Source organism: Quercus suber, unplaced genomic scaffold, assembly GCF_002906115.3.
Source record: "Quercus suber isolate HL8 unplaced genomic scaffold, Cork oak 2.0 scaffold_494, whole genome shotgun sequence".
Lineage (NCBI taxonomy): Eukaryota > Viridiplantae > Streptophyta > Magnoliopsida > Fagales > Fagaceae > Quercus > Quercus suber.
In genome coordinates, this window is record NW_027069943.1 from 293,990 (window position 1) to 306,401 (window position 12,412).

At 34.9% G+C, this 12,412-nt stretch overlaps 1 protein-coding gene across 2 annotated transcripts; it reads left to right on the plus strand.

Moving 5' to 3' along the window:
* Positions 1 to 5,846: 5,846 nt before the first annotated feature.
* LOC111999209 (lysM domain receptor-like kinase 3) lies at positions 5,847 to 11,500 on the plus strand. 2 transcript variants are annotated; one of them, XM_065763159.1, is made up of 12 exons: positions 5,847 to 6,632; positions 7,050 to 7,083; positions 7,160 to 7,197; positions 7,295 to 7,444; positions 8,043 to 8,251; positions 9,099 to 9,188; positions 10,023 to 10,119; positions 10,205 to 10,356; positions 10,432 to 10,523; positions 10,666 to 10,804; positions 10,933 to 11,031; positions 11,113 to 11,500. In XM_065763159.1, the coding sequence occupies exons 1-12, from the start codon at positions 5,999 to 6,001 to the stop codon at positions 11,212 to 11,214; spliced, it is 1,836 nt and encodes a 611-aa protein (XP_065619231.1). In that variant the 5' UTR covers positions 5,847 to 5,998; the 3' UTR covers positions 11,215 to 11,500. The 2 variants fall into 2 exon arrangements, with proteins under 2 accessions (XP_065619231.1, XP_023887097.1); XM_024031329.2 differs by having other exon boundaries at positions 7,160 to 7,185.
* Positions 11,501 to 12,412: the final 912 nt, after the last annotated feature.

Consider the following 12,412-nt stretch of genomic DNA (forward strand, 5'->3'; position numbering starts at 1 on the left):
GTATATAAATTTATGACTAATAGGGCCATTAGATTGTAAATAATTGTTTAGTACTGTCCCACATATACAAAACCGGAATTAGTTGTTTTGGCCTCCTGCTTTCTGAAAATTCATTTGAGATCGTGAATGGTTGTTGGCATGCCTTTAGGCTTTAGAATTGCAACAGGACCTGTCCTGGATTTTTATTTATTTGTTCGTATTACTAGCTGACCAACAAACAGGTTCAGGATCCACATGGACTTGGGACTAATCTTCTCCCAAAATAGACGTCTATGCTTTTGGGGTTGTTGTTTATGAACTTTGTAACGATTCAAGGAAAAGTGCTAGCCACATCTGCGTTATACCTCAAAATGACTAGTCAAAATTGAGGCTCCTTGTAGTTGTTAATAAAACCCAGATCTACCCAGTAAATACCCGATGTGGGACTCATCACACACCCACACACATCACACAATCAATCAAATTGGGGCATCACAAACTTATTTCTGCAAGACAAGCTGTGTGCAAGACGAATGAATTCAATGTTGAATCAAAAGGCCTTGCCAACATGGTAAACCTCCTTGCCATTCCTCCACTTACACTCTGATCACTTTTTTCTTTTGTGCCAATAGCTCTATATGAAGTGATGAGGATGATTTTTGACTGATCGGTATGGGGTGCCGAACCTTCTTGACGACCCCAAAAGGGGATGACCGACCCACAAATCGGGCAATCCCTAATCTCGACAATCTATCCCCCTAGTTTTTCCATGAGGTTTACGTGGGGCCTACCCACACATCCTTGCATGGAAATTACTTGCACATCATGACCAAAGACCCTACCACGCAATTAAATCTCCTTTATATGGAAAGGCAATCCCGAGTATCTTGGATTCTTCTCTCTACAAGTAAACCCCCCCCGCATCAAGAGATTCGAGTCAGCTCTCTACTACTATATAAACCACAAACTTTACCCTTCTTGAGGTACGCAAATTCTCCCTAACTCTTGCACTCTCAAGTTCTTGAAGATTCTTTTATCACTGACTTAACCTTTGGAGGGTTTTTGGTCAATACCCACCGATGTGCCCTTTAATTGGGTTTTCTCTTTTGTTCTTCAGATACACTCATTGGCGCGTGTGTGGACGATCAACTCACTGACGATTTTTGTACATCATCATGAAGCTTACACTTCCTCCTGTCAAATGCTACTCATAAGCTTTAAGAAAGCAACCTGAGCTTACTACCCTTTTCTGTTTTACAGTTTGATGATGTTCTTAATCAACCTAACCCTACAGAAGGCCTTCGCAAACTAGTTGATCCTAGGCTTGGTGATCATTACCCACTGGACTCAGTCCTCAAGGTAAAAGATTTTCTGAAAGAACAATCTATCAAGTTAAACTTAATGATTCCAATTCTAATAAATTTTTTTATGATTGTTTTGGTTGCAAATGGCTCAACTTGCCAAAGCATGCACACATGCGAATCCTCAATTACAACCGACTATGAGGTCTATTGTAGTTGCCCTGATGACGCTAACATCTACTACTGATGATTGGGATATAGGTTCCTTGTATGAAAAACAAAATCTCTTCAATATAGTTCAGGGAAGGTAGAATCTGGAGAGAAAAAAAATAGCATTAAGAGAGATTTTTTTGTTTAAACCACATCATATTTATTGTGTTTTGAAGATGTGTGATACTACCACCGCATACCCTTTGTGCGATGGTCACTCCACAAGTATAAGTACTTCTAGAGTATGGGGGGAAAGGGCCGAGGTTCAAGTCTCTAGAACGAAGCTTCACGCACATATACACTTAGATTAGGTTAGAGTAGAATTCTATCTTGTAAAAAAAAAAAGTGTGATACTTTTAACTTTTTTTTTTCTTCCTTTAGGGGTAAACTTTTTTACTTGGTTCAAGTGTTAATAAATGTTATAACTAAAAATTATGGAACAGTTTTGTAAATTGTAGTCATGTCAATTTTTTTAAGTAAGAATTATGCCTAAACTTTTTCCTAATCAAAATATGAAAAATGGTTGTGAGTTTCAGTTGGCTCAATTAATGTAAAGCCTCATATTATCCAACACAGGACTTGGGATTTTAATTTAATTTTCACCAAAAATCATTTAATAGTATCTTGATCTAATGATATAAACGGACATCATGGAGTGGATTTCTCTCTCTCTCTCTCTAATTGAATAGTTCGAAAAGTGGGGAACTTCAAGTGGTACTCTTGACTTAGTATTGGGGCGACAATGTTTGCTCTATGTCCATAACATTTCACAACAATTTTTAGTGACAAGTTACTAGTGAATAAAAAAGTTACGTCAATAGTGGACTTGTCACCACCTAAGATTTGTTGTAAAATTGTTTTGATGGACTTGTTTATTTACAGTAGTTTATTTGGTGAGACAAAAAGTTAAAAACTAGCTTATTTTAAAATTAAAAAAAAAAATTTAAAAGTTGGATTATTTGAAATAGGGGCCTAGTAATGGATGCCCTTAGAGCATTCACATCGGCCTCTACAAAAGTTTAGCTACACTAATCCAAAAAACTTCACTTTTTCTAGTTTAACAAACCTATATCCAAAGGGATTGCATTGGCCTCAATATTTGTTTCTTCACCTTATTTAAATATTATTTTTTCCCTCTCTACAAAATAATAAACAAATTAGCATTCTAATTTTCCTTTTTCCTATTTATCTTCCCCAAACCCCAACCCTTTCCCAACAATTTGAGAGGTGAAGTTGGCTACCTCCTTGGCAGGATCATCCTTGGAGTTGGAGGCAACAATCCCACACTTTAGATCCTTCACAGAAACATTCTTAACATTGAAACCAACATTGTCACCAAGAAGAGCCTTCAAGAGAGCCTCATGATGCATTTCAACGGACTTAACTTCAATGGTCAGCCTGGTGGGACATGAAAGCTCAATAGTAAAACTACTAAAGCTTGTTTAGACCTCCAATTCTTAATTACTACTTGATTAATTTTACACTTAACACACTTAATATGGAATATAAGTGATTAGCAAATTAATCAATCAAAACATTCAACAATTGCATGGATGAACATATAAGTGCAAGGAAAATATGTAAAGGGAAATAGGGAAAAGTATAACAAACCCAAGATAACATGGCAATATGTTATCCAAGAGGAAAACTAAAGAACTCGGTGTAAAAACCTCTCTACGGTCGTCCAAGCTGAAATGATATACTAGTGAATAAATTTGACTACAAGGATAACCAAAAAGACCCTTTAAGCCTAATTTACCCAAAGTACTTGAGCCGTCCAAGCTCCAGCTACTAACGGACTTCTCGGAATCTTGTCTTCACTAGATTCCTGGATCCCGCAATACTGTCCAATTGCACCACCAAGCCTCACCGGCTTATTTTGGCAAAGATCCAATACTTCCCAAGCTCCAATATACTCTCTACACTCAGATTGAGTGTGAGTTGTGTTTGAGTACAAATCTTTTCTCAATGTATGACAATGGGAGAGGGGAAGAGGTAGAGACTACAAGGATTTCTCTTTTGAAGATAAGTAGCTCTCTCTAAAAGGTGGGTGTTGTGAAAACCACTCTCTAGGGTTTTTCTTCTTTACAATTTTGTGGGTAATGAGAGTATATATATATATATATATATAGTATGGGTGAAGGGTATAAGAGTCACACTTAAAATCCCAACTGTTAGTGCATTTCGCAAGTCATCTCGAGAGTTGGCCAAGTCATAAGATTACTCGCGAGATACACTGACTCTTTAGCTTTCAACATGTGCTCCTCATGTGACTTCAATTGTCTTGATAAAATCTTCATCACTTAAGACTAAACCCATTACAATTAAATCCCACAAAATATAAAGAAATAAATTAATGAAATACAACACTTTTTATCATGGAATAAAGCCAACATAAATGTTATGTGAAAAAACATAACTTAACAGGACCAAAAGTCACAACCATACTAGGCTTCACAAAACCTCCTTTTGCAACCTAATTGAATCTCCTTCAGCAACACCACCAAGCAAAATAAAAAAATTTCACATTCCTTTTCACAAAAAACTCAAACCAAAACCACCTCACCAATGCAAAAATCATAACAAAAATAAACACAAACCCAGCAACCACCTCTCCCATTGTCAGAAACAAACACACCTACTACAAAAAACAACACAAATCCAACAACCACCGTACCCACCTCAAAAACCACCACACCCACTACAAGAATTCCATCTCAGTTCCTCTCTCTAGTTCTCTGTTGAACCTCTGCCCTTGAAGACCCCACTCAAATCCTAACAGAAAATCATAATCCTACTACCCTTCAACATCAATGGTGCCTTAATCAAGTCCAAAAGATCCGAACCCTCCTCCAACATGGCTGAATGGAAACTGCTCATAGGCTTATTAGGACCTTATTCACTCCAAAGATCCATTTTCTTCGTTGTTTGATCTTTTCACCCTCTGCTCTCTCTTCACCCTCCATGAAGCCCACTTTTTTGAATATACTATTATCGATTTGCTCAAAGTCCAAAATGAAGAGAGAGAGAGAGAGAGAGAGAGAGAGAGAGAGAGAGAAAATAAAAAATATACTCTCCGTCCCATTTTTTTTGTCCTCTATTCCATTTTGAGATGTCCCAAAATATTGTCCTGTTTCTAAAAATAAAAATCATTAATTTACTAATGTTCCTATTATACCCCTATTAATTTATTAATTCAATTTTTTAATAATTTTTTTTTAAGGATAATTTTGGAAACTTATACATTTTTAAAAGGTAAACAAGACAATAAATGATGTTCCTTAAAAAGTTTGACTTTTCAAATAGGACAAAAAATTTGGGACGGAGGGAGTATATATTTTCTTAGGAGCAGCGAGGAACATGTCTCCCTGGTTGTGGCAAGTGAAACTGAATGTTAAAATTTTTTGGTAGTTTGTTGAGACTAATGTGTTGGTTTTTTTGTGGGTTTTAGCTAAAATTTTAATGTTAGACAAGTTTGTTGAGACTGATGCAAATTCTTTTAAAACATTTGTTAATGAACTATGTTAAACAAAAGTTTTGATACCACTTTTATGAAAATATAAAAATTGTCAAAAAAAAAAATCAATTGGTTTTTTTCTTTACTATAAAAAGTTTCTGAAAATATAATTATTTTTTGAGATAAAAGTTAAACAATTTTTTTTAAACTAATACTTTTAGATTATCTGTTAACTTTAAAAGAAACAAAAAAATAGTGTGAAACTGGCAAATAGTATATATATATATATATATTATTATTATTATTAATAAGAGGATTTTCATGTTTCGTCTTCAATTTTTAGCGTACCAAAATATCCTAATACAAGTTCTGAAATAACATACTCTTTAGTTTAATTTTTTTTCCTATAAAAAAGCAAAAAATGTTTAATCGGTAATACTATCTCACATACAAAAGGAAAAAAAAAATTGTTATTCTCAACACCTATTTGTATTCAAATGTCTAATTCCTATCCGTATTTATTATCTCTTTGAATTCAAATACTTTAATTATAAAAAAAAATTACTTTTTCCAAAAAAAAAAAACCCACTACCTCTCGTAACATTCTTATTCTAAAAATTTTATGGTTTTTTTTTAATTCTTTAAAAAATTCCAAAATTTATACGACCCCCTTTAAAATATATATATATATATATATATATATTAAGTATTATAACACTAAACTAAAAAATTTAAAAAAAAAAAACATTATTGGACGCACAAGGCGGGTGTAAAGATTGTAAAGAGGAGAGGGGGTTACGCGGGAATGCCCTCTCAGTGAGAATTAAAAAACATTTCTTTCACGTAGTGGAATAGTAGAAAATTGGCTTGGTCTACCGTATAATTTCTGCTCAGATAGAGAAAGTCGTCATCAGCGAGTGGGAATTAAAAAAATACTAGAAAAATCAAACTATTCAAATTCATCTCTTTCTTTCCCAATTCCAATGACCAAAATCCGAATTCTTGATTTTTCCTAAATCCCACAAATCAGGGTTCCATTTTTGCCAATCCGATGAAACCCAAGTTGTGGCTTTCGTTATTGGTGTTGGTCTCAGTTTGCTTTTCCATAGCTGAATCCAAATGTAGCAAAGGATGTGATTTGGCTTTAGCTTCATACTACGTGATGCCGGATACAAATCTCACTTTCATGGCTCAAGTTTTGCAGTCCAACCTTAATATCAACCCTAGTACAATTGTCAGTTACAACAAGCAAACGATAGCCAATGAAAACAGTGTTCAAGATGGTGTAAAAGCCAGTGTTCCATTCCCATGTGACTGTATCAACGGCCAGTTTCTGGGTCACATGTTTGAGTACACGGTTCATTCAGGGGTTACGTACATGACGGTGGCACAGGAGTATTATGCCAATCTGACCACATATCAGTTGTTGCAACAGTATAATAGCTATGACCCCAATGATACCAATACCAATACCAATACCAAGTTGAATGTCATGGTCACATGTTCCTGTGGCAATAGCTCGGTTTCAAAGGATTATGGTTTGTTTATTACATACCCGCTTCGGCCAGAGGACACCATCGAATCGATTGCGTCGGCTACGAGTCTTAGTGTGGCGTTGCTGGAGGGTTACAACCTGGGAAAGAATTTCAGCCAAGGAAGTGGGGTGGTGTATATCCCTGCCAAAGGTGAGTTTATTTCAGTGAAACCAAATAGTTTTTTTAAGTTTGTTTGGATGGGTTTATTTTTTGGGTTATTCTATTTATTTGAATTCTATCTAAACTCAACCTACGTAGTGTACTTCGCTAAAGTAGCTCAGATCCTTACTTTTGTTTCTTTCTAATTGAAAATACGTTTTAAATCCTATTATATCTATTAAAAATAAATAAATAAGAAACAATTTCGGCACTTGCAATCATTTAATTTCATTGTTAGCATGCATTTGTTAGAATATCATCCATATAGGAGAAGAAAAGGCAATATTACCATGTATTTCATTGAGTTTTAAGCATACCGAGATGATACCCTTTTCCTTTCAAAATAGTTTCTGGGGACCATGAATTTCCATTTGCTTGACATTTTTTCCCCTTTCTTTTCATTTGCAGATCAAAATGATACTTATCCACCTCTGGTATCAAGGTACCTTCTAAAATTTTATCTTCATGCTAAATGAACCTACAGCTTACAACTGTTTCTCATTTTGTCCCTTTTGCAGCACAAGCGGTTTGGCCTTCTCCAACAGTTGGTTTTACAGTGATTAAGTTTTCTTTGATTTTGGAGACAAATATGAGATTGTAAAGTGGACAACTGATACTAATTTTGTGCTTAATATTTGCTTATCAATAAGCAGGATTAGCAGCCGGAGTTATTGCTGGCATAGCTATGGGAGCTGTAGCTATTCTGCTGTTACTTGCAACTTGTATATATTTCGGATGTTACCGAAAGATGAAGGTGGAGGCATTGTCGCTCTTTACAGCATCTAAGGGTCAGCATGGGCGTGGTATATTTATTTGTTTAGAACTCTTCCCCACCTGTCTTGTTAACTTTTATAGATATCTGTCAAAGAATGATTGCTTCATGGATCTACTGAATGGAAATGCTAGAAATCTCAATTAAATGAAGTGAAAATCTTATTCAATCATCATCACATTGCTCATAGATAACTATAGATCTTATGCTTATTTATTTTTAAGCATGCCCTTACAATTCTTCCCCTCCCCACCCCCACAAAAAAAAAAAAAAAAAAAGCATTATAGTTCTCATTAATTTTTCATTTGTGAATGAATTTATCTGAAGTTGCTGACAGATGTTACTATTTTAATGAATGTGATTGTTGATTTTATTTGAAGAGTTTGCAACTTGAAACTCTCACTAGTGTCAGTACTTTGATCTATCCTTTTTTCTGCAAAATAGTTTGCAAAGTTAACATTGGACATCCTATTTAAGCAGCTCCACTGACTCCATTGTACTGTATATAAAGAATCATCGTGACTCATAGAAACAATGAAATTGTATGGATCTTTCTACTTCTTTTGTTCAATAAAATGGGAGGTTAGACATGATTTCACTAATTGCTTTTCCATCAATTTTATATTTAGACCCTAGACATACCATGGCTAGAAATGCAGAATCAACTGGTCCTGCTGGTGATCCAGATAAAGCTTTGGGATGTATAGGTATAACTGTGCACAAATCAGTAGAGTTCTCATATGAAGAACTTGCCACAGTTACCAATGACTTCAGCATGGCTAGCAAGATTGGTGAAGGTGGTTTTGGGGCTGTTTATTATGCAGAGTTGAGAGGCAAGGTTCGTAGCCACATGTATTTTTATTCATCATAGGCGGATTGCACATTAATCATGCACGGCAGATGCAAATTGATTAAGTAGTTGCTCTGCAACTTGACTGATTTTATTAGTTGAGTTTTGGTCATGTAGGTCTATATAAAATGATATGCTAGTCCCTCTACATAGCAGGTTTGCAACCTTTCATGACATTTGATGATAAATCTTTTAGGGATAGATGTCAAAATAGGAACACCATGCCAATCCTTTTAGATGGGAGATGGTGAGAACTTTGAATTTTAATTTTAATTTTTAACTAATTTAGAAGAGTTTGGGAACAAAATTATTAAAGCACATATAAAGGTTCAAGGTGAGGACTATGCAAAATGAATAGCTGAATAGATTAAGTGACTTGACGTAACTGTTGTATTCTTATCTGAATCTGTGCTCTATGACATATTGTTGGATATTTTAGCTACTCTAAACTAGAAATTTTGAGTTTGATTGTAAGAAAAAATTTAGTACAGAAGTCAAGCTGGACAAAATGGTATATATGAAATTTGCAAAGTTAGCTCCAGGTTGGATGTATGAGGGTAATTGAGTAGGGCTCAGCACCCAATCTGGAGAAGTGGGAGTGGATGAGAAATTAATCTAACGAGTGAGAAAAATGGATGCACAGTTCAGTCAGTCTTTACCGTTTGCTCAGGTTAATTATGAAATATACATTTATCAACATCTATGCTCCATGTTGCATGTTGCATTTGTCATTACCCTATATGGATGGCTAAACAGGCACATCAGCTTTTAGCCATGTCATCTTGCTGTCAGTTCACTTTCCTAACAGTCCCTCCCCATCACTCAATTTGTGCAGAAAGCTGCAATCAAGAAGATGGATATGCAAGCATCCAAAGAATTTCTTGCTGAATTAAAGGTTTTAACAAGTGTTCATCACTTGAATCTGGTAATATACTTTCTTTCCCAGGAATTTTTAAAATATATTCTTATTAAAGGTCATACCCAAAGCACAAAACTCCCATTTTTGTAAGGTCTGGGGGAGGTCATGGTAGGCTACCTTACCTCCAATATTATTTTGGAGAGGCTGATTCTGGGTTCGAATTCGTAACTTGTTGCTTTTGGTGGAAGGCACTTGCCATTACACCAAGGCCCGACCTCTAAAAATATAATGCCTATTGTTTGGGAAAAAATGAACCAAAGTTTTTCCAATCATAGTCTTTGGAGAATTGTTCACATAAGCCAGAAGCTTTATATAAATTTTCATTTATGTATCATATATGAGGGATATGATCCTCACCTCATTGCACCTATCTCATTATTATCTCATTTTTAAAGTGAAGCATCATTGGCCCATGGATTTGTATGCTTACATAACCAGTAATTGTCTAAATCAGTAAATCATCTGTGCAATTATATCCGTATATATGATTTTATTAACTGATCCCTTAATTTACTCCTTTCCATCATGTTTATACATATACAAACACAAACAGGTGAGCTCAATTAATATGTCCATCCAGGGTTAGCCATGCCATTTATTTATCCCTTTGCCAATGCCATCCATGCCCTAAATATGACCAAAAGAGTTTTTTTTTTTAAGTTGAATAATAGAAGCCCTTAGAGTTGTGCCAGTTGCAAGTAAGACCTTAATGCTGAGGTGTTAGACGCTTGTATGCAGTAGTCATGTTATTTTCTCTGTTATGTAGACAGAGCTTTAAGATATTTGATTTTTTTTTTTATCATCTATACACTATATATTACTTACTATCAACCAATGCAGGTGTGCTTGATCGGGTATTGCATTCAGGGTTCTCTTTTTTTGGTCTATGAATATATTGAGAATGGCAACTTAAAGCAACATTTGCGTGGCACATCAGGTGAGATTGTATGTGCATAGTGATGATCTTTTTAAGTGATGTCACATTCAGATCAATGGTCATAATTATGTTTATATGTTTCTAGGGAGGGACCCGTTGACATGGCCTACAAGGATACAAATTGCACTTGATTCAGCCAGAGGTCTCGAATATATCCACGAGCATACCATTCCGGTTTATATCCATCGAGATATTAAATCAGCAAATATATTGATAGACAAGAACTTCCATGCAAAGGTTGCATTAGTAACTCTATTCTTGCTATTGATCTTCAAAAATGTGTTCACTTTGTTTTATTGCATTATATTGTAGGTTGCAGATTTTGGGTTAGCTAAACTGTCTAAAGTTGGAGGTGTATCAAGCTCCACACAAGTCATGGGAACATTTGGATACATGCCACCTGAGTAAGTTTACTTTTGTTCGTAAAATTATTAACCTATGGTCATTGTTCACTGATCCCCTGGACTGCTTTGTAAATGGGGAGGAAAAACTTTAGCTATGATTTCTGTAAAAAAATGGATTATTTTTTACCTATCTTCTGCGCAGATATGCTTGGGGTGGAGATGTTTCTCCCAAAGTAGATGTTTATGCTTTTGGGGTTGTCCTTTTTGAGCTTATTTCTGCCAAGGAAGCATTGCTCAAGGCATATGATTCCACTTCTGAATATCAGAGCCTTGTCGCCTTAGTAATCTTCTTTCCATCCCACTAATTAAACAGCTGGATGCTATGCTTTTACTAGGCTTACTCATGTCTGGTACTATTCTAGGAAACCAACTTTGGACATCTATTTATTTTATTTTCTGTGTTCCATAGTTTGAGGATGTTCTTAAGCAGCCTGATCCCAGAGAGGCCCTGTGCAAAGTAATTGACCCTTGTCTTGGAGATGACTACCCACTTAACTCAGTCTGGACGGTAAAGCAACTTATACAAAAACCTATTTTTACTTTTTAATGATTTCATTCCCCATAATTCTATAGAGGTGTTTGGTTACAGGTGGCTCAGCTTGCCAAAGCATGCACACAAGAGGATCCACAACTACGTCCAAGTATGAGATCTATAGTGGTTGCCTTAATGCAGGACAAGCCAGAACTTTGACAGAAAAATTAAACATTAACAAAAATAAATGATAGAAACCTAGGAATCAGTATCAAGTTTTGCTTGGAGTAACACTAGGGCTTTGTTTGTTTGGGGATGGAAAAATAGGGGATAAAAAATGGTAAGATGATGAAAAAGTGGGAAGATAGAAAAAAATTAGTTCACTCTCTCGTGTGTTTGGTTGGGGACAAAAAAGTAGAGGGATAAAAAAACTCTTTTATTTGGTTGAGAAGAAAAATAAGATTATAGACAATAGAATTTGTATAAATTTACTTTAATGCATTTATTACATAAATTTTTTAAAAAAATTTATAAAGGAAAAAGAAGTATTGTTGGAGTAAATAAATAAATAAAAATAAAAATAAAAGGCTCAAACATTGGTTTTTTTTTTAAAAACAAAAAACAAAATCAATGCACATATGGTTTTAGGGTGTAGATAAGTAATTTTCTTCAACCCATGTCTCCTCCCCCATTTTTTCCCCAATTTGGGGTGTTGAATTTTGGTGAGGCTAGAAAGAAAACACGAGTCCCACCTCCCCTCCCAACCAAATATCTCCCGTATTTTCTCTCTCCCCCTTCCCCATCCCCTCCCAACCAAATATCTCCCCTAAATATTATCCCCACAAATTACCCGAACCAACCAAACACAACCTAAGTAAAAAATAAATAAATAAATAACTACTAAGAGTTGGTACTTGGATTGGTTAGAGTTGGTACCAGATCATGGAGACAATCTCAATTGAAACTTTTATTCATAAAAATAAGTTCTTACAATAGGAGTATAATATTTTTTTATACATGAATACTAAATCTTATGTCTAATTCACATAAAAAATAAAAAAAAAATAAAAAAAAAATAAAAAACCTAATTGATATAGAAAATTCGGACAAAATTGCTAAATGCCCTTTTTGGACAAACTAAGCAGTGTTTTGCCCCATTTTCCAAACTAATTAGAGAAATGTTCCACTTTTGAAAATTGATTTTCTCAAAATCGAGTTATGCCTTATAGCGGCATTTTTAAGGAGCCTATAGTGACATTTTCAAGACCTATAGTGGCATTTTGTAACTCAATTTGTATGAAATCGAGTTATAGGTAAAAAAAATTAAAAAAATTGCTTATAACTTGATTTAATAGAAGTCGAGTTATAAAACGTCACTATAGGTCCTAAAAACATCACTATAGGCTCCTTAAAAACG